The sequence below is a fragment of the Dipodomys ordii genome, unplaced genomic scaffold, assembly GCF_000151885.1.
Source record: "Dipodomys ordii isolate 6190 unplaced genomic scaffold, Dord_2.0 Scaffold18, whole genome shotgun sequence".
Taxonomy (NCBI): domain Eukaryota; kingdom Metazoa; phylum Chordata; class Mammalia; order Rodentia; family Heteromyidae; genus Dipodomys; species Dipodomys ordii.
In genome coordinates this window covers 7,107,928-7,131,005 of record NW_012267234.1, presented here as the reverse complement: position 1 = coordinate 7,131,005, position 23,078 = coordinate 7,107,928, and the positions used below count along the sequence as shown (strand labels likewise).

The following is a 23,078-nucleotide window of genomic DNA, read 5'->3' as shown; positions in this document are numbered from 1 at the left end:
TGTCCACTTTATATTTCTCCTCTCTGAGCTTTACTTTTCTTTTTCTTTCTGGTCGTGGGGCTTGAACTTTGGGCCTGGGCACTGTCCCTGAGCATTTCAGCTCAAGGCTAGCGCTCTACCATTTGAATCACAGCTCCACTTCCAGTTTTCTAGTGGTTAGTTGGAGATAAGTCTCACTGACTTTCCTGTCCAGGCTGGTTTTGAATCATGATCCTCAGATCTCAGTCTCCTGAGTAGCTAGGATTACAGGCATTTGCTATCAGAGCCTGGCTGAACTTTACTTTTCTAGTCAACCCCTCCTGGGCCCAAATCTGCCTGAAACACCAGGGATGGAGCCAAGTATAGGGGAGAACTATCATTGTCTTACCTAAAGTCTTCCCAGCTCCTAAACCCAGACAATGAGGCCAATGTCCTGACAGCTGTCCCAGTCACTTTAGAGGAACTGAGGAGCCCTTCTAAGATTCCTCCACTATAAATTCATGTTCCTCAACCACCCCTCCTTCAAAAGACCAGTACTTCCACACTGATTTTAGTACAAACATCTCAGCAGCAGCACACAGTGGGCCATTGCTGAGGGCATAGGTGCTTTATTGGAGAAGGGATGTAGGCAGGGAACGAGGAAGTTTCCCCATTCCAAGAAGATGGGCACAGTCCTGGCTACCCCGGCAGTGGGATATGCAGGGTCTCTGGCCAGACCACAGTCCAATGGGAAGACACTAGTCAGTCACAAAGTCATGGGAGTGCCACAGAGGCCTGGGTGTAGGTCCAGGAGCTGTACTGGCACGTGGGGCAGGTCCCCTGCACATTCATGAACTATACAGGATGAGGCTGTACATGAGTTAATTACAAAAGTCATATTTACAAAAGTCTGTATACACATTTGAAAAACTCACAAAAATTTTCATCTATGTATCACAAGTTGCTAGACCAAAATATTAAAAATGGGATAAAATTATACATTTCTCTTCTCAATTCTTTTCAAAAGGATTAATATTTTAAAGCACATATATGCTATTTTCCTTTAGCAATATCCATGAAGGAATCAAGTAGCCCAGCCTTCCTTGAGCTCCGAGAGGCCTTGAGCTCCGAGTGGCCTGGCCAAGGGACAGTACCCAGGGTTGGGGCAAGGGACTGGCCCACAGTGCAGAATAGAATGCTGAACATGACAAAAGGAGGAAGATGTCTTTGGCTAAAACTTTGGCATTAAAATAAAGAGGCAAACAGGATGGAAACATGCAGTCCTGCCAGCCAGGGTGGGCCAAGCAGAGGCACACGTAACCTTAAAAGCTGACTCCAAGAGCAGTGGGAACCAGGCCTGCCACATACCTGGATGGTAGAAAGCTGTTTCCTATTTAGATGGGGTGCTTCCTGGCCTGGCAGGGAGCACGTGCACGAAAGGAACAGGGACAGTTGCGCGGGCCATCCTGGCCACAACCAGCTTATCAAGTCACTGAAGTGGATGTAGTGCAAACATGGCAACCAAGTACTATGGACACACAACCTGCTTGCCTTAAGGGTCACGTGGCAATGTGCGCCCCAAGGCAGGGCCTCGTCGTCATCCAGGGCACTTGTGTCCTCAGCCAAGGGTTGACGTATCCTGCTCCAGTATATCGAGAACCCCCATGTCCAGATACCAAGGATCAAAGTTTGTGCTTGTCTTTGCAGTCCGTGTTTCCTGCCAGCAGCAGCAGGCTTAGAATGGACAGAAGAATGTCTGGGCCGACTGTCCCATGGAAGAGCATTCAGCCTGAGACCCACCTCGGGAACATCCTACAACCCTTCAACACTGGCAACTTGTCCAGAAAAGCCACAGGGTGGCACAGAGACCCACTGAGCTAGATGCAATGCACAGTTCCACAGGCAAAGGGGCATGGGAAATATCTCTAGGGGAGCTCTGCTGTTCTCAGGTGGGCACCGGGCCTAGGGGGACCATACAGAGTCACTGAGGCGATGTGGTTGTTCTGCATGACCTGGTGTGAGAAGACAACAATAGGTTAAGGGGAGAGATAGAAGGGATGCATGATCTGTGTACAGGGCTTGAGGGCACACATATAATTCACCTGAATCCAAGGCCTGAGCTTTCTGACCCCTCAACCTTCCCCAGTTCATGCTGCAGGTACCACTTCTAGCAGAGGACCTGTCTTTTCCTCATCGGAAATGCAGTTACCACACCCATTTATCCAGCCCTTCTGCAACTGCTAAGAGGCTGCTGAAGGTGTGGCATCTAGACAGAAAATGGGCGCTACTCATTCATCTCCCAAGTCATTAGGCCCATCAAAGCCACTCCCCCACAGTCCATTCACAACACTCAAGGGCCTCCCCAATATGCTACCTTTAGCCCCATTACCCTGGGTCCCCTTTCCTGCTATGCCTGTTTTAAGATAGAAATACATAGGATCTCTGTTACTTTTCATCTTTCTGGATATAAGCTTCAGCCTCTATAACCCTGCATTTTCCCAATATCACTTCTGAAGAAGGATTACTGCCTAGAATGACAGGCCCTCCTCAATTTCCCTCCATCATTTGCCTGTTCCTGCCATGACTACCAATCTCTAACTCACTAAACTTACCTCAAAGATCATCCGCTGAAGACCAAAGCAGAATGTGGAGCCAAATGGGTTGGTGTTGTTTGGAGAAGAGGACCTGAGGCCAGAGAAATCAGGATTAGAGGAGCAAACTGGGGCAAAGCCAGAAGAACATCCAGTCCCTTTTGGGATGTGGGCCACTGCTTAGTGGTCTCTCATGGCAGAGTGCATGCCTGGTTCTTAAGGGCCTCAAGACCTTAAGAGTTGGCATGGCCTCAGTCAACTTAGAATCCTTAAGAATCCCTGACTCAACAGTCAAGATCAGCTTCCTGTTCTAACTAACTAGGGATAAGAGGGCTCCCACACCTAGCCCCAGGGCAGGTAGAAGGGAGCTATAACAAGAGGCACTTGTTCTAGGCTGTCTGAGCCTTAACATGCTGGGTGAGGTAGCAATACCCACTGGCAGGCCTCTGGGTTTTCAGAAGCAGGATGGAGTGGTCAGAGATGGCAACCTCCCACTCACCTGTGTAGAACAACAGGCTTCTCCACAGGGTGGCCCAGGAGCTCCTGAATATTGTCCCACTGTAAGAGATAAAGAAGGGGCAGCAGGGTTAGTAGGGTCATACTGGGACCAGTGGCCAGCCCCAGAATGCTGTCAGGCTCCTGCCCCATCTCATTTTCAGGTGGAAAACAGGAACTCTCACCTTACTGTAGGTGGTGCATGTTTCTGTCTGACCATCTTCATTTTCTGAAAAAGAACACAGGGACCATGCTGGTAGTTGGCTTAGCCCACCTGGCCCTAGCCACAGGCAGAATCCACACCCAGCCAGCTTCTATGTTAGGGTGGAGCAGACACACAAAACAGGCTGTTTGGAGCTCCAAAACTGAAGAGGATGAAAGGTTTTAGGGAGACCAATTTAAGCCTTAGCTATACCAACCAGCAGTGGGTACCAAGCATGGCTTGAGGGCACTGGGTGGTCATCTATAGATAGGAAACTTTCCCTTCCAGTAGTCAACAATCCTAGCCAACGGTTAAGGCCATGAGGGTCTCCAGGACACTAGACCACCAACGAAGAAGCCCTTAAAACAAGGGGCCCCATCCCAGAGGAGCTGAGGTTATGGGCAAAGGCTATACCAACTAACCACCACCCTCTCTGCCTGGCTTCCTCCCCCTTCTCAAGAGGACAAATGAGTCTAAATTTTCTTCCTTTTTTTTTTTTTGGGTCCGGTCGTGGGGCCTGAACTCTGGGCCTACGCACTGTTCTTCAGCTCAAGGCTAGCGCTCTACCACTTGAGTCACAGCGCCACTTCCGGGTTTTTCTTTTTGCTTATGTGGTGCTGAGGAATCGAACCCAGGGCTTCAGGCATGCAAGGCAAGCGCTCTACCACTGAGCCAACTTCCCAGCCCTAAATTTTCTTCCTTAACCTAACGGAATAGCCTACTCACCTTTCTTTATGGCTAGTGGGATCTTGAACTCACAGCGGTGATAGCTAGAGAGAAGGCAGATGAGAGAGAGAGTAAAGACTGGGTTCCTGGGAAGCCTGATCTACATCCCTACTCTGTACCCCAGAAAAAAACAGAACCTAACATATCCGCCCAGAGCCCAGGCTTGAGGCTCTGGCCTCAGAACTCACCAAGGAAGCCCCAATTTAGGCAATGAAGTGACCCAAAAGGGTAAGACTCTGAGGACTACAGAATTTATCCCCTTCAAGATTTTGATCTCTCTCTACTCCTTTTACAAACAGAGAGACAGAATGCACTGGCCATAGTAGCAAGAGCATAGAAGGCATTTACACATTCAGTACCCATGAAACAATTGAGAATTCAAGGAGAAGCTGTGAGGTCACCTCAGTGCCGCAGAGCCTTGACCATCTCCAACACTGCTAAACAAAACTAACCACACCAAACAAAGCCCTCTTAGGCAGAGACGAACTAGCGAGCACCCAAAGCCCCAACTTCTTTTTCCTGGGGGCTTTTAGCCCAATGCTCACTTCTCAGAGTGTAGAAATGGTTGTACTCACATGTTAAAATTATAATGCCCGGGGTAATTGGTGTGCAGGACAAACTTCTTTACTTTGTGTGTATTCGCGTCAAAGAGGATGTCCTGGATAGAAAGCAGGGTGACACCAGGAAAAGTCAATAAGGCTGAGGCAGGGCAGGGGCCTTTTGAAGGGCATGCCCAACCTAGAGGCTCCACCAATGGTGATGTATGTGGCTATCAATCTTCTCTTAAACAACAGTGAAGGGCGATAGCATTTTCTGTGGACAGGGGAGAGCTGGCAAGAGGGCTCAACTTATGGTTGCTTGTGAACTAAAACGTGTAAAGGAGATCTTTCCTATAACAGCACCTAAAATTTAAAAAATCTAATGGAGTGCAGATTTTAACTCAAACACTACCAAGAACCAGGGGACCTTGACTCTTGAACAGCTCGAGTCACCTGAGTATTCTGAATGCCACAACCAATCAGACAGACCCTCCTGGCTCCCATTACACCCTTCAGAATTCAGCAATCCCCTAGATCTGAAAATCTACCTGACTATAAAGTGAGCCAGGACCCAAACCTAGACTTGATGCCACCTGCTCTCATTCACCTTTCCAAGGTTCTGTCAGGTGTTCAGGTCTGGGAACCCAGGGTTGCCTGTGTCTCTACCCTCTAGCAGTAACCAACAAGTGTCTACTAAAGCTGTCCATTCTTGCCATCTTCCTTGCTGCCTCGATCACCACTGTTACTGGAACCAGGGTTTTAGCAGCAGCAGTAGCAGCACTCCCTCTTACCACCATCCTGCCTGCAACAGTTTATGATCCACAGTGCTCCCCCATGAGCCCTGGCTCAGTAATGGTCTTTCCCACACAGGCAGAGCCAGTCTCTCCTGTCTCCCTCTTTGAATTTCAATCTCTGCTACTTCAGTACCTCAGACCACGAAAGCCTTAAAGGTAATTCAGAAGACTCAAAGTCCAGGCCAGGCCAGCTGAGATGTTTCCTTCCGACACAGTTCACCACACTATTTCTCATATATGCAATCTACTACCAGCTCCATCCAGTGCTTTGTCTTTAAGGTGTTACCTCGGGGGGGGGGGGGATGGCAATCTAAAATTACGAAAGCATACGCCCACAGTCTAAGGTCTTTCCCTCCCTGTTTTGACTACAGAAGAGGAACCTAATGCACTGTATAAAGAGAGCTCAGCCTCCATCTATCTGGCATGTTTCTCTCAGAAAAAAAGACAAACCAGGAAATCTGGTGTTTCTGAATATTTCTGGGAAAATAGTCTATAAAACATTAAGCTACAAGGGCTAATGAAGTCTCCTTATGGGACTGGGAAGGTGGCTCAGTGGTAGAGTGCTTGCCTTGTATGCATGAGGCCCTGGGTTCGATTCCTCAGCACCACATAAGCAAAAAGAAAAAAGCCGGAAGTGGTGCTGTGGCTCAAGTGGTAGAGTGCTAGCCTTGAGCTGAAGAGGCCCAGAGTTCAGGCCCCACAATGGACAAAAAAAAAAAAAAGATGAAGTCCCCTATGTCCAGGTGTGGTTATAGCTACACGTATACACACAGCTATGCAAAAGTGCCCTGCTCTTGCCAAAAGAAAGGAAATACTTTCCGTGAGGTACCACAACTTACCACTCCAAGAGTGAAGTAGTTAAAAAAGTAGTCATTGCACTTGGATGGGACTTGTTTATGAGGGGAGGGAGAATGAATTTTCATCTGTTTGGGGAAAAAAATAACAATGAAGTTACTATTCATTTAAAAAAAGAGACTGCCTATTCATTCTACAAACGTATTTTCTATACCTTGTCTTCTGATTTATAGAAGACCTTGTGTGGAGAGCCAAGCATGCTTAGAACATCTTGACAGGAATCACCAAAATACACTGAGCGTTCAAATACCCGCATCTTCGCATCTGCTAAAAGGCTAGGTCCACAACCTGCAGAGAACAAGGAAGGGTTGATCAGGTTCAGGTCAGGAATGGAGACATTAAAGCTCAAGGTCCTTCAAAGAAGCCACTGACTACATTATCACACCAAACTTCCTTCAGTGTGTATGCAAGATTACATACAAATGGAAATACCAGGTCAACAAGTTTGAGACTCTATAATAAAAGACCATTATGTACTGGGGAGCATTTAATCTTCCTAAATCATAAGGAACTCTGGAGAATTCATTTATTAACTTACTTCTAAGTATCAGACAGGGTGAATGAGGATGAATATGTCAACGTAGTTAGTTTATGAAAACAGAACAATGAAACCTATTGAAATTTTTAAGAAGGGTAAAGGAGAGAATGATAGAGGGGTCAGTTTGATCAGGATACATTTCATGCATGTATAGAAATAGCACAATTAGCCGGGCGCTGGTGGCTCACGTCTGTAATCCTAGCTACTCAGGAGGCTGAGACCTGAGGATAACGGTTCAAAGCCAGCCCGGGCAGGGAAGACTGTGAGACTCCTATCTCCAATAAACCACCAGAAAACTGGGAGTGGCACTGTAACTCAAGTGGTAGAGTGCTCGCCTTGAGCTGAAGAGCTGAGGGACAGAGCCCAGGCCCAGAGTTCAAGCCCCACGACCGACAAAAAAAAAAAAAAAAAAAAGAAATAGCACAATTAAGATGCCTTTATACAATTACTGCATGCTTATAGAAAAAAAGTGATGCCAAAGAGCTAGTGAGCAGCCCCACAATGAAACATGTCTAAGACCCATGAAGTGGGCCTGCACTGGAAACTGAAGCTGCTAGTGCCTTGATCTTTCGAGTTGCTAGCCTTCAGAGTTGTGAGAAATATATTTCTGTCACGTATAAGGCACCCAGTTTATGTAGTTCTATTATTACAGCCTGAATGGACTAAGATCATCACTAAGCACACAGGATTTTAGAATGTTTCTCCCTGAATATAACAGACCTGCAGCAAGTAGGCGAAGTCGTAAACCTGATGGTCCTGTTCCATCTCGAAGAACATCTACACTCTCAGCATACACATTGCCCAGGAAACAGCTCAGGGGCATCACGGGAGCCCTGGGAACAGGCACAGAATGAGATGCTTGGTCTTCTTCCTCAGGGAGCTCGTGCCCTCAGCAGGATGATACCCATTAAGACTACTTACTTGGTATCCTGTAGGCTATTTCCACTGTAGATGTACATTCTTTTTACAGTTGCTCCATGGGGTATCTGGAGAGAAGCTAGACCATGGGCAAAGTTGGGCTGAAAATACAGGACAAAAGTTTTTACTAAGAGCACTGCAGGTCATGTGACTCTGGCACAGGTCCTCCCTGGCACTCATGGTCTTTAAAGCACATGGCCAAATCTGGTTTTGGATCAATCAACTCACCCTGGAGAAGCAAGTTCATCTGTTTTGGTTTTGTTTTTGAGACAGGGTCTTGCTATGTAGCCCAGGCTGTCCTCAAATTCTTGATTCTCCTGACTCAGCCTCCTGAGAGCTGGGATTATTGGTGTGTACTGCCACACTTGGATTCCAAGTTCATCTTTAAAACAACAGGAACTTGGGAGGCAGAGATTGGGAGGAATCACAGTTCAAAGCCAGTCCAGGCAAAAAAGAAATTTCGCGACTCCATCTCAACTAACAGCTGGGCATGGTAGTTAGTATATACTTGTTATCCTAGCTTCAGGGTGAATCACAATGGCTGGGCACAGTGGCGTGTGCCTGTCATAGCCAGCAACACAGGAAAACCAAAGTAGGAAGATTGCAGCCCAGGGCAGCCTGGGCATAAAAATCGAGACCCTACCTCAAAAATAACCAATGTAAAAAGGGGCTAAAAGAGTGGCTCAAGGGGTAGAGTATCTGATTAGTAGGTACAAGGCTCTGAGTTCAATCCTTAGTACCATTAAAAACAAAATCAAAAACAAACAACCCTCCCCCAAAAAACATTACCATCACCAAAACCAAAAAAGCCAAGTAACTGAATATAGAGAAAATAAGTCTCTCCAAACTCTTGCTCACTGAGAAAACAAAAATGTTTAGGTGCGTTACAGTGAGACATGGCCAGATTTGTATCTGAAAAGTCAGTCTCAGTGCCAGAGCAGTGTGAAGTGCCATTTTCCTAGGAATATTGGCCTGGACCCCATTCTGTTAACCCTACCACTTAGTCCTTAAAGATTTTAAAGACAGGGATGTCTGTCCAGTACCTATCCCACCAACGCACTAGCTACTGTCTCATACCCTATGGGCACTGTGTAACTATCACTAGGGGACAGAGGGCTAACCTCATACTTGGGAGCTTCAGTCCATGAGTCTAACTGAAATGAGAAAGACAGTCCTCTGAAGTTGAGATGGAAGAGCTGCTCAGCAGAGTTGTACACTGTGGGAGAAGAAAATGACATGGTTGACTGGCATGTGAAATCACTAGCATAAACTAGCTTGGCAGGGAGTTATGACTGGCAGTACCTCCCTCCGGCCTTGTTTTTGAACTGGCTTACTAGGATGAAAACAAAGGGGAGGAGCTTTCCTTCACACCCACGTACCAACCCCACAGTTCTCAGGCTTGGCAGGATGGCTCCACCTGCCAGGTTTATCACCATGGGTTGTCACTGATGACCAGAGGAGTAAGATGAATTTGACTCACCTCCAGGATGGGTTGCTCCAAAAGACTGGTCAATTTGCTCAATGGTGGGAGCTATGGCCTGAGAGTTAAAATGCACTCCACTGAAAGACAAAGACATTTTTAATTTATAAACTTGGAATTCTCTTGCCTTAGCCTTCTGAGTGATGGCATCACATGGCTGTGTCACCACACCCAGCGTTAAAGAACTTTGAGGTGTGAGAAAATTAATGAAGTATGAAGGTAAATTCTTGTGAAGCTGATATAGAGAGCCAATTCTCTAGGGTTTCTTAAGACATTACTGACTTTTAGTAAGAGAGGAAGAAAAGCCAGATCCTGAGGTAAAATCTAGCCAACTAAAAGATAACTACAACTGGGCACTGGTGATTCATGCCTATAATCTTAGCTATTCAGGAAGCTGAGATCTGAGGATCACAGTTAACCCAGGTAAGACCATCAAAAGAGCCAGAAATAGAGCTATGGCTCAAGTAGTAGAACACTAGCCCTGAGTAAAATGAAGCCCAGGGATAGTGCCCAGGCCCTGAGTTCAACACACACACACACACACAAAGGTAACTAGAACTAGGGCTATCACCCACCATTTATTGTCAAGCAATAAATGTTGTCAAAGAAATATTCTACATGCTAGCATAACACCTTGCTGAGGGCTCAAGTGCCCATGGATTATACAAGTCCATTTGCATTCTAAAAAGATTTTAGTGCTAATAGGTAGTCTTCTGGGCATTCTCTTTAGCACTGACTTTCAAGTCAGAACTATCTGGCTGTTCTGCTGTTCATAAAAACTTGAAAAGAAGTGAGCAGTTATGACTCAGGAAACTGTCATATTAATAACACACACAGGAACCATGCCAGGCTGGCTTTAAACTTGTGAGCTTCCTATGTGTTTCAGCCTCCCAAGTGCTGGGATTATAGGTCCAGGTGTACATCATCATGCCAAGCTTACACAGAATATTCTTAGTGAGCTTTACTTCTCCAGGAAACAGCAAACTAGGAGGTTCTCAGGAAATCATGGTACTAGGCTGTAATCCCTGGGTTGCTGATATTATAATTCTTTAACAATTTAATGAAGGTAGTAGAGTAAGCCTATCTGTACAATAATTGGGGAAGGCAGAACTTACCAATATTTTAACTTTACTTTAGTTAGGTCATATACTTCAATCACCTAAAAGAAATGTTTAAAAGTTGTTAATTTTCTCAATTTGATACAATGACAAGACTAAAAATAAAAACAAATTTACAGGGCTGAGGGCACAGCTCAGCTGCAGAGTATGTGCTTAGTCCGCACTTGTGCTTCTATTATCAGCACCCCACAAACACAAACAAAAGAAAAACTAAAAAAAAAAAAAATCAAGCCAGGAATGGTAGGTTATGGCTGTAATCCCAGTACTTGGGAGGCAGAAGCAGAAAGATCATGAGTTCAAGACCAGCCTAAACTACATAGTCACAGTCATGTGTTACGCAAGCATGAAACCACTTGGTGCAATTTAATATGCATTTAAAACAAAAAACAAAAAACACGGCCAGGTGCTGGTGGCTCATGCCTGTAATCCTAGCTACTCAAGAAGTTGAAATCTGAGGATCTCGGTTTAAGCCAATCCAGGCAGGAAAGTCTGTGAGACTCTTACCTCCAATTAACCACCAGAAAACAGGAGGTGGCACTGTGGCTCAAGTGGTAGAGCACTCTCCTTGGGACAGTGCCCAGGCCCAGAGTTCAAGCCCCATGACTGACATGTGCCCCCTCACCCCCTATCCCCCCAAAAAAGACGAGAAAGTAAAACAAGCTTGGATGGAAGAGTAGGCATCAGGAGCAGAAAGAGCTACAAAATCTGAAAAAGGATGATATGGTGGATATAGTTTATTTGTGTATCATCAGAAAATAGAACCATGAAATCTGCTGAGAGCAGGATAGGGGAGAGTAAAAAAAGGGGTAAAGTAGATCAAGATGTATTGTATTTAGGTAGGGAAATGTCACAAGTTAATAACCACTTTTGTGCAACTAATGTACATTAAGTCAAAAAAAAAAACCCTCCAGAAGCACTGTGGATTTTCCTCTGCTCTCATTTTGAAAAGAGGCAAGGCGGGGGGGGGGGGGGGGGGGGGGGTTGGCGCCCCCCAGCCGACGTGTTGCGGGGGGGGGGGGGGAGGGGGAGGAGTCGCTCGTTCCCTGGGGGGGAGGGGAGCATACTTATACTATTAGCTACTTGGAAGGTTGATGTATGAGAATCACGTGAGCTCATAGTTTCAAGACTAGCCTGGGTAAGATAGTAAAACCCCCATTATAAAATAAAGGGATTTCAAAATAAAAATGGAGGGAAAAACTGTAAGTAACCTTCCTTCTTCCAAGGGATGCTCAAACAATGTGCATGGATGCTCTGGTGAAGATTCAAGACCCCTATATCTAATCCACTGGGTTTTTTTTTTTGGTCAATAGTGGGGCTTGTACTTGGGGTTTAGTTTCTGTGTCTGTACTCTTCTGCTCAAGGCCTGCACCCTACCACTTTGAGCCATAGTGCCATTTCTAGTTTTCTGGTGATTAATTGGAGATAAGACTTTCCTGCCTGGGCTGGCTTTGAACCACTATCCTCAGATCTCAGCCTCCTAAGTAGCTAGGATAACAGGTGTAAATCATCTGTTCATGGATACCTTGAGACTCTTATTTCCAATTAACTACCAGAAAACTGGAAGTGGTGCTATGGCTTAAAGGGGTAAAGTGCTGCCTTGAGCAAAAGGAGTTCAGGGTCAGTGCCTAGGCCCTGAGTTCAATCCCCATGACCAACATAAAAGAAAAAAGTCTCACAGACTTTCCTGCCCAGGCTGGCTTTGAACAGCAATCCCCAGATCTCAGCTTTGAATAGCTAGGATTACAGGCATGAGCCACCAGCACCTGATTGTGTAATCCACTTAGGTCATTCTGGGATATCTATCACAGGAATACCACCACCTTTCCAGAGAAATGAATACATGCAGCTGTTGAGGCTATGTTGATACTGAGTCCTCTTCTTCCATTTGATATTATTATAAAAAGAAGTCAGAGCAAATTACTTCCAGAACTAGCTTATTTTGATGTTTATTTTATTTACAAACAGTAGATGAAAGAGAAGTTTATCCTGCTAGAAAACAAGCTGTAATATATTAACTTATGACAAGTCTGAAAGTATTTGGTTAACAAATACAAACAGATCCTCTAACGAAAGGGCTCTGGTTAAACTTGAAGAACTTCAGGACCCCTGAGAAATTTGCTTAATGGATTTAAAATGTCAAGAACTCAGAGTAGAGAGAAAATGGAAAAAGTACTGAACACTTCACCATTAATGGTGCTAAGTAGGAAGCACTATGAGGTGCTCCATGCTTGGTTGTCAAGGCTGGAAAACAGAAATCCGGACCAGAAACAGAAATAGAGAACCATCTGCATGCTCTAGCTGGAAGGTCTGGCCTTCAATGTGGAGGCTGTATATCCATCATACCACTCTGGGCCCAACTGAGGACAGGACTGTAGAATACTAATGTAGGAGCATCTGGCACTGCCACAGAAACTGGGACATTTGTACTCCAAAGTAGTTCACTTTTGGCCAGAGACTGTCCCTAAGTTTATTTAACAATCATTAACAATGAACCAAGTTGGAAACCTCTTGTCTATTCTGAAGCTATTTCGTCTTACCTATTGAGAACTGCTCCCTCTGCTGGGAGCAGAGTGCTTCAAAGAACACTTTTTTCCAAATGTGTGTAAGCTGTTTGCTGGCAAAGTTAAGTCCCATGGCCTGACTCATTGGCATACACAGGTTAGATGCTCATTGAACGTCAGCCAAATCTGTTGAGTATGAAGCTATTTAAGGGCAATATGAAGCTTCAAAGTATGAAAAACAATGCTGGGAGGGGCCGTTCAAGGAGTACAGGGGAATAGTTGTGATTCAGACAACAGCCAGGTCTCCTTCAGAATGCTTGGATATGGCAATATACCATGCCAGATTGATATGCCATTTCACTGAGGTCAGGGCCTCAAGCCAGCAAAGCACTTTTAGCCAGAAGCCTTGTTTGATGAAGGCTTATTAAGACATTCTCTTCAAGGCTGGCCAATGATCCCTCATATAGATCATTTTCTCCAAAAGGATCCTTCCATGTACTACTGCTTTCTCTCCTTAACAAATCACTTGTGATGGAATGACAAGAACAATCTGACCAGGAAAATGGGTCTGGTATGCCACTGCTGGAGCCCACATTCAACCTTATGACTCCGAGACATGAGTCTGGTTTATCACATGACTAACCTGTGAGGCCCAGGAACTTGACAGCAGAGTGCATTAAAAACATCCTAGATTAAAATAGATGCTAGCAAATGGCACTTGATGCTAATTAAGACATCCTAAATACCAGCAAGTTGTTTGCTTACATTTTCACAATGAGGTTAAAGTATCAGTTCACATCTGGTAGTATTAACCCCAAGCGCTCTTGTTCTAGAGCAGTTTCTATTTTCTCTCTTCCAAGTCACTTTGTTTGACATAACAATGAAGTAAATCAGATCAAAATCAAATCCTATTTTTATCAGTAGTTGCTGTCTCATCATCTCTCCCCCACCTGTGTATTTTGTATTTTCTAATTTACATTATTATTGAAGTAATATACAGCAGGGTTACCTTTACATATGTCAGGGAGTAAGTACATTTCCTTTCACAAAATGTCATTTGCAGAAGGAGTACTGTTTACAAATATAATAAAAGGAATAATGAATGTGTCAAGTGTTATATATAAAAAAAGAATGAGGTAAAAACATCTTACAACAATACATATTAATCAGCTCCAGAAAGACTGGATCAGCCAGATGTGAGACTATGGTTATAATTTATATAGTTACCTTAAGTCTCTGATTGAAAGCATCAAACAGTAGTTTGATCCCGTCCTGAGTCAGGTTAAGGATGAGGTCATGGCTTAGAGGAGACTACAAAACAAAAATAAAACACATTCTTAACAACTGATTTATTTACCAGCATGAACTGAAAACCTTGTAATAAAAATGCAATGCACAAGGAAGACTGAAGAGCAGGCAGTCCCTCTCTCCCCCAACTAATGAGGTTTGGAAGCCCCCCACAAAACTTTTGCATGAATGCAGTGTCTCTTCCTTCTAGTCTGTAGCTTGTGCTTCATAACACTGGATAAAGAATCTCTCCCATCCAAAATACCTGGGTGAAAGGGACAAAGTTATATGAGCATATAGATCACTTTCTTTTGAGGTTCCTTGAGATTCCACATCTGTGATTATAAAGGCTAGTGCTCTACCACTTGAACCACAGCACCACTTCCATTGTGACTCTTATCTCTAGTTAACTTCCAAAAAGCTGTGGCTCAACTGAGCACAAAAGCTCAGGGACAGTGCCCAAACCCTGAGTTCAAGCTCTAGGATCAGCACAAAAATAAAATGAAACAAAGCTATATAAAAGTCTATTAAGAATATATGTAGGACTGAGAAGGTGGCTCAGTGGTAGAGTGCTTGCCTTGCATGCATGAGGCCCTGGGTTCGATTCATCAGCACCACATAAGCAAAAAGCAAAAGCCAGAAGTGGCGCTGTGGCTCAAGTGGTAGAACACTAGCCTTGAGCTGAAGAGCTGAGGGACAGTGCCCAGGCCCAGAGTTTAGGCCCCACGACCGGACCCAAAAAAAAAAAAATATATATATATATGTCATGTGACAGAACCAGGATCCAAACTCAGCAGGTACTGCTTATGCTGTCAGCTAGAACCATGTCCATACCCACAGAAAACATGTTCTATTCCTTGAATGTTTCGGTCCAATTTCTAGGACTAAAAATTCATAGTGGTCTGATTACATGTAAAGATTCTTAGTGCCAATAAACTATCAAAAGCCAGAAACAGAGCTGTGGCTCAAGTTGGCAGTGCTAGCCTTGAGCACAAAAGTTCAGGGGCAGTGCCCAGGCCCCAAGTTCAAGCATGCCCCTGAGCACACATGCATGCATGCACACACACACACACACACACACACACACACACCATTTACTTTAGGATTTGAAAAAAAATGAAACTGAACTGATTCCCAGAAGGGCCCCCAGGAACATCCTTTGAAGCAATGTAGGCTCAAAATTATTCTCTGAGTTGTGCAATACACAGCAGAAGAAGGGCTGTTCTATATGGTAGCAAGTGATCTGTATCACAGAAGCAGTGAAGGCTTCAGTGCTCAATGGAGAGATTGCTTTTTGAGAGTAAAGGGGTGAGCTATATCTGCTTCCTTTCAGTCAAGGTATGTACTGGTGGTACTTTTGAAAACAAGCCAACCACCAAAGCAGAAAAGATGTTTTGTTTTTCCCAGAATAAAGTATGTTTATTATTTGTTTTGATTATTTGTTTTGATTGTAGCTATGGATTGAAATTAGGGCTTTGTATTTCCTAATCAAATATTCTGTCAATTGATCCACGTCATTAGCCATTCTTTCTTAATTATGTTATTTTTTAATTTAGTGTCTACCTTTTCAGTCAGGCCATACTTGACTCTGATCCTTCTACGTGTGTGTGTGTGTGTGTGTGTATGTGTGTATCCAGAGAGATGATATATAGAAATATATATAGAAATATATCTATATATGAGATATAGATATGATCTCTCCTTTTGCAATCTGTTGGATTACATGCAACAGCCACTTTACCCAAACTAAAATAATCCTTTCTAATTAAACTCTTTTTGTAATGTCTGTTAAATAATAGTTTCCTTTGGACTGATTTTTTTTTTTGGTCAGTCATGGGGTTTGAACTCTGGGCTTGGGCGCTGTCTCTCAGCTCTTCACTCAAGGCAAGCGCTCTACCGGTTGAGCTACAGCACCACTTCTGGTTTTCTGGTGGTTTATTGGAGACAAGAGTCTTTCCTGCCAGGGCTGGCTTTGAACCATGATCCTCAGATCTCAGCCTCCAGAGTAGGTAGGATTACAGGTGTGAGTCACCAGCGCCCAGCCTAGAATAATTTTTAAATGTAACTATAAGATTAAAAATACCTTCATATATTTCAATCCAATTTTCATAGTATCTAGTTATCATTGTAATTCTAGAAACAAAATAGACATGTTTGAATAAACATGTTGTTTGAATAAACATTCCTTTCTCTTCAAGATAAATAATCTCAATTGATGTAGCTCCATCTTCATTGTTTTACAAAGTAAGAAAAGATGGTTTTAAATGTGGAAGTGGAAGGCAAGCACCTACAAAGCAGTCACCACTCACCTGCTCACTGTAGAGAACTTGGACATTTTTGATGATGCGGCAGTGCTTCTGAAGAATGGCTACTGCCTGAGCCAGAGGCATTCCTGAAATAAAGCAAAGACACCTGTGTGGTTACTTGGGCTATCTGTTTACTTATATCTACCAATGTCTACAGATACATGAGTAAACAAAAATTCAATAAACAGTCAGGTGCCAGTGCTCAGGCCTGTAATCCTAGCTACTCAAGAGGCTGAGATCTAAGGATCATGGTTCAAACTTGGCCTAGGCAGGAAAGTCACTGAAAATCTTATTTCTACTAAAGTACAGGAAAAAAAAAAGCCAGAAGTAGAGCTGTTGCTCAACTGATAGAGTACTAACCTTAAGCAAAAGAATCTCAGGGACAGCGCCCAGGCCTCTGAGTTCAAGCCCCAGGAGCAGAGTGTGCACGCACGCGTGCACACACACACACACACACACAAGTTCAATGAACACAATTAGAATACAGCTAAACAGCAACAAACACTAAGGAATTACTCAGATTATCCCAAGGAAGGGAACATAAAAAAACAATTCCTGGAAATGGGGTCATCTGCAATAATCCCAAAGCAGGCAAAGGGCCAGAGAAGGCAAAGTCAACATGAACTGAAGAATAGGATCAGAAAAATCACTGACTTTCTGACTTTTTTACAAATGATTTTACTAGATTCTTATCTAAACTCATAAATATTACTTAAACCCTTAGATTTTAGAACACATAAACCGTTTTAAACATATTTACATATATCGCGTGTATGTGTGTGTGTGCGCGCGCGCTCGCACGTGTGTGTGTGTGTGTGTGTGTGTGTGGACTCTGTACCTGAGTTTTTGTGCAGGAGGCTAGTTATCTATCACTTGAGTCACAGCTTCACTTTGAGGTTTTTGGTGGTTAAGTGGAGATAAGAATCTCAGGAACTTTCTTGCCTGAGCTGGCATCTTAACCCTTACATCTCAGCCTCCTGAGTAGCTAAGATTACAGGTGTGTGCCACCAGCCACCTGGCTATGCCTCCATTTTTAGTAATCTGAATCCCAATGACACTTCAAACATTCCAGGGTTTGTTTTCCGAGCCCACTGTATATTAAACAAGAAGACATCAACAGGTCCTAGACATCCTAAAAACAGACTCAGTTCCTTGAGTGCAAGTCAGTGTGTTATTCACTACTCTCTGAATCTCCAGCTCCCAGCTGACCATCTACCTAGTGGCAACAGATACTTATAAATGTGTTGGAAATGGCTTAGGATATTGGAGTGTTGCACAGAAATAAGGAACCAATCTCAAAAGGAACTTCACAAGGCAAAGTTTACTTCTGTAGAAGGGTACACCATCAGCCAAAAATCTAGCAAACAAGCACACAGAGCAGGCAGACTACTTCTTTTTTTTTAATCCCTAAAGGGGTAGGCCCAATCCCTCTGCTCAAATCAGCAGGGCTCAGGCTCACAACTTGCTCATAATTGGCTAAATGGTAACATGTATTTATATAAAGTAACCAATGAAACACTTTGAGATATTATTAAGACTACACAAAGGTAAACTCAAAACACACTCTAACCCACAGCTATTTTCTAGAACCTTGGGTGTGTCTTAATTCCATTTAGGAACCATTTAAGATAAAACTTACAGTTCAAAATTCCTTCCTTGCCCCAAAGCATTTCCCCTTTTCCTTTCAAGCTGAGACTGTCCTAGCAGAATAACCAACAAGAACCAAGCCACTAGGCCAAAGCAGAAACAAACCTTTAAAGCAACTCATTTAGACAGAAAACTTTTCCCACCAGTAGAACAAAGGATTATGGGGTGGGTGACTAGAAAAGGGGAAGAAAGCCTTCACTCTAGGACTGCAAGAAAGTTCAGGTAGAAGCCAAACAAACTTTCAGAGTAAGGAAAGAGATGTGCAGAAAAAAAGCCTTGTGGCCCATCTACATTCAAATAATCTAATCCCATTCTGACTTAGGGAACCACTGTTTGGTTAAAAAAAAAAAAGTTTAAAAGGGTGGGCTTTGAACTGAGGTCCTCAGGTCTCAGCCTTCTGAATAACTAGTTATATAGCCATGAGCCACCAGCACCAGGCTGTTTTTTTTTTTTTGTTTTTTGGCCAATATATACATTCCCAGTATATATAACCTACCTTTCCCTAACCCCCCAGATCAACTCAAATTCATTATTCCCTTTCCATAGTACTCTTACTTTAGTTCTAATAAACTATTTCTTTGAATCTTCCTTATAAGTAGCCTTAGCTAATAAAACAATAAAACCTTTTTTTTTTTTTTTTTGGAATCAGTCGTGGGGCCTGAACTCTGGGCCTGGGCGCTGACCCTTAGCTCTTCAACTCACAGCGAGTGCTACACCACTTAAGCCATAGCGTCACTTCTGGATTTTTCTGCTTATGTGGTGCTGAGGAATCGTACCCAGGAACTCATGCATGCAAGCCAAGCACCCTACCACTGAGCCACCTTCCCAGCCCTGAGAGTAAAACTTTTTAAAATTCAGAATCTATTGCTTATGAGCAAAGCCCACAGAGGTAAACACTGTCTTTAACAAACTGAGTCTGTGGAATAACACAATCTCAACCTCAGACACAGCTATTTTCTCCAGCGACTCTTCTTTTGGCAGCACTTTTTTCTTTTGGTTTACTGCGGTTTGAGCTCAAGGCCTCACAACTGCTCAACTACATCGCACCAAACACTAATTTCAAAAAAGGACTGGTGGGGGGGGAGGGGCAGAAAGTGAGCAATGTTGTATGTGACAGGCATTCTGCTTTGTTCTCATAACTCAAAATTGCTCCCAAGGATTGGCCCACAGGCTAGCTACCCTTCCCAATCTTCTGAAATTCTCCAGCCCATTCTCCAGCCTGGATTAATCTAAATGTGAAAGCCCAGTTCCCTGCCCCACCCCTCAGGCTTTAGGCCACAGCTCCTCAAAATAAAAACAAAAACAAGAAAAAAAACCCAAACTAGGCTGGGGACAAGCTCAAACTACAGGTTCCAGGAGCCAAAACTGCACCTTAAACTTGTGAAACTCTCTGAGCCCTTGAGCTACCTGCGACCTTCCTTGCCCCTTACTCACAACTCTACTTAAGTCCTTCCACCCCTGCCCCCAGAACCCCTGTGTTTTCCACTCTCCTCAGGCCACAAGGAATCTCTCTTTAACTTTCATTAAGGTTGTTCTGATCTGTTGAGTTCACTTTCTGATCTTTCTTTATTCTAGTATCATTCTGACTCAGTTTCCTAACAGTATACATGTATGGAAATTACACAATGAAACCTCTATTGTACTGGAGCCTGGAGGACTTCAAGTTTAAGGTCAGCCTGGCTATATTACAAGAACTTGCCTTAAACAAAAGCTCTTCCCCACCCCACTCCCCCCAAAAAAGCCACAAGGGCATTATTTCAAGTTTGCACTGCCTTTATTCCACATAGTTAAATCACCAGTGACACTCAAAGATTCTGCTTATTCTGTCCCTGTATTTTTGGATTTTCCCTAATCTCCACTGGCATTATACAAAGGCCAGAAGGCAGTCAAGATGCTAGATGTAATTCCCTATTGGGATTCCAGACCGATGATTGCAAGGTCCAGATACATCTGTATTTGCACAAACTCCAATAAGAAACCTGGGGACAAAGTTAGGCTTATTCTCAGAACAAAGTAACAGTTTGAAGTAGGATATTCCTGTTTGCTCCTTAACATTTCCTCTCTGAGCCTATTTCTTAGGTGGCAATAATTTTTACCTAACAATGTTCTGATTACAAGAGGTAAGTGCTGCCTGGTTCTCTAGCCTAGGAATAGAACTCTAAACTCCAAATGTCAACTTTAGACCCAACATACATCTATTTTTGGTTGCTATTAACTGTCTAACTGGGAGAGTCAGGACTTTAGGTTAGAATGTTTAAGCAATTGCCAGAGGAAATCTTGCTTTCCCACTCAGTTTTCTAGAAATCCTCATCAACTGCTAGCCTAATCACTTCATTCAGACCAGAAAGAAATCGTAATCTAGTTACACCATAAAGCACAGTCTGAGGCTATGAAAGTGTTTCTAATCCTTCCCTGGAAGTTCTAAGTGCAAGCAGACACTGTTAGAAAAATGGGACACAGGGCTGGGAAGGTGGCTCAGTGGTAGAGTGCTCGCCTTGCATGCCTGAGGCCCTGGGTTCGATTCCTCAACACCATATAAGCAAAAAAAAAAGCCGGAAGTGGCACCGTGGCTCAAGTGGTAGAGCGCTTGCCTTGAGCTGAAGAGCTGAAGGACAGTGCCCAGGCCCAGAGTTCAGGCCCCACGACTGGACCCAAAAGAAAAAAAAAAAAAAGAAATGGGACACAGTCAAAGGGAAGGGAGGAAAGAAGTTAATCTGAAGCCAAACAGTAATAGCCTGATATCAACCAAATTCTCTGTGCTTCCCAAGGAAGTTGGAGCATTTATCAGGTTTCTGAGCAGTTCCCTGCAGGCATGGTCTAAGGTATTAGAAAAGTTGACTTAGACCTCCCAATAAAACTAGCTCCTACAACACATTGGCTGCTGAGCACCAGCCTGGCCACCACTACTAATCTGTACTGCTGAGTTTCTTTAACATTCTCACTATAGACACAAGTCTTCCAAATTCAAGGACAAGCCACAATCCAATGAAGTAGGTGATTCAGTTCAGTTGCCTATACTAGAGTGACAAAAGTCCAGGATCATACACACAAGCAGCTGCTACACCTGTTCCCATTCCCTTTCCTCAGTGCTGAATATCAAAGTAAACACACAGTTTACAAAGTATGAAAACATCCTGGGTTCAGAGGGTAGTGGGAGAAAACTAGACTAAGGAATAAAAGAAAAAAAATACTGTATTTTCTACAAAATGTTACTTTCCCCTAATTCCTACTAAACAACCTTTTACTCTCACGTATAAGGTATGGTTTATAATTACACAACTCCACATAAGACTAAATTTTAAAAGATAAGAAAACAGATAATTCCTCTTTTTTTTTTCTCCAGTGGGGGCACTGAGATTTGAATTCAGGGCTTGTGCCCTGTCCTTAACTTTTTCACTCAAGGCTTAAGTTCTTGAGAGACATCCCAAGTTCCAGCATTTTGGTGGTTATTGAAGTCTCTGGGACTTTCCAGTTGCAAGCCACAGATCTCAACCTCTTGAGTAGCTAGGATTACAAGCTTGAGGAACCTGCTCTCCTTTGTGTTGTGTAGCGATAGGGTCTCTCATTAAATTAAGCCCACGCTAACTCAAACTAGTGACCCTCCTGTCTATAGAATGCTGGGATTACAGGTATTCACCACCATTTCCGCTCAGAAGTTCCTTTAACACAAAGGAACTGAATTCCTTAGACCAGATCTCCATCACCTGAATTTAAGTGTTCCTCCCCCAAAAGGAGAATCATCGTACCCACCCTTCAAAAAAGCGAAGAAAGAAGAGCTGAGACCCCAGAAGGGGTTTAGGGAAGTCAAACCACTTCTTAGCTGTTAACACTGTAAAATGGGGACAACAGTACTGACCTTCAGACCACAGGGAGGTTTACAAGAGACATTTTCTTCTTACAAAAGAGTAGGGCAGGCCAGTAAGTGTGCCGCTTGGGTATGCCCACTACTACTGTCATTCCAAGTGGGCAGTCCCACCGCCCCGGAGGGACCCCACGGCGGCCCGAGCAGGGGCTGCCACGGGTGCCACCGGCAGATCCGAGCTGTTATCTAATGCAAGGTGCCAACACAGAGGAAAGCCCGGCCGCAGAAGCCGAGCCTCGGAGGCAGGGGCCAGGGGCGGAAGGGCGCGCGGAGAAGCAGGCACCGGTGTCCGGGGCCTGGCGGAGGCCCCCCCACTCACCCAGCGTGAATTCCCATTGCTCGTTCCCCAGGGAGCGTTCAGGCACCACTTCCAGGTCCAGCATCGGCTCGGTTCGCGGGGCCCTGGCGGCCTCCCTGCGGCAGCGCAGACGGGACGGGACCTGAGGAGACAACCCGGCGGCTGACGGCCGTCGTGGCCAGCCCGGGGCGGCCCCGCTCTCCACCCATCCCGGGGAGGCGGCAGCCCCGGCACAACCTCACACCCCTTTCTCACCTGCGGCAGTCGCGGCGGCAAGGGGGGCAGTGGTGGTGACGGCGGCGGCGACGGGAACAACTGCTGCAAAAGTGGCGTGTCCGGCCGTAAAGTGTGGCGAGGAGCCGGGTAGTAGGCGGAGTTCCAGCCTAGGAGGCGGGGTCGAAGGAGGCGGGATAACGCAGGCGCAAACTCTGGGCGGCAGTGCCGGACGTTACCGCTCGCCGACGGCGGGGAAGGGTGGCTGCTTGCTGTAGCAGAGAGGTCGTGAGTCCCCCACGTCTGCACACCAACACACACACGTTTCACACGACGCACAGCCATCCTGCGGCCGCTCCGAAGGCGGGGCAAGGCCTCTCCAGGCAGCTCCAACTGCAGCCTGCTTCGCTGCCGACGTTTCATCATCTTAAACAAACCCTGGAGGTCTTGGGCGCCTCAGTTTCTTGTCTACCCGTGGGAGAGGGAGGGGCTCTTCTAGTGTGTTAAGGCTGAGCTTTCGGCCTACATGCCCTGGGGTACCTTGAAACTACAAGGCAGCTAAGGCCTTTTCTGATGCCAAGTCTTTCTACATCGGTTTCTGGATGCTCACAACCACCCTGAGATGTCATTTTACAGGAAAATGTAAGAGGCCCAGCCAGGTTAAAGACCCTGGTCTTTAACAAAGTTCCTTGGCTCTAGGCAACAGAACTTAACTTCTTACCATGATATAGACCCTCAAGATTTTTAGCA

General features: G+C 44.7%; 1 protein-coding gene across 1 annotated transcript; it reads right to left on the bottom strand.

Annotated features, from left to right (window-relative positions):
• Positions 1-200: 200 nt before the first annotated feature.
• LOC105983195 (chromosome unknown open reading frame, human C16orf70) lies at positions 201-22,418 on the bottom strand. The gene is made up of 17 exons (XM_013013029.1): positions 22,371-22,418; positions 22,137-22,257; positions 16,312-16,394; positions 13,943-14,026; positions 10,212-10,255; positions 9,097-9,176; positions 8,738-8,832; positions 7,620-7,717; positions 7,419-7,531; positions 6,315-6,448; positions 6,145-6,228; positions 4,548-4,630; positions 3,973-4,016; positions 3,230-3,273; positions 3,049-3,107; positions 2,571-2,643; positions 201-1,970 (listed from the first exon to the last, which is right to left on the bottom strand). The coding sequence occupies exons 2-17, from the start codon at positions 22,198-22,200 to the stop codon at positions 1,884-1,886; spliced, it is 1,269 nt and encodes a 422-aa protein (XP_012868483.1). The 5' UTR covers positions 22,201-22,257; positions 22,371-22,418; the 3' UTR covers positions 201-1,883.
• Positions 22,419-23,078: the final 660 nt, after the last annotated feature.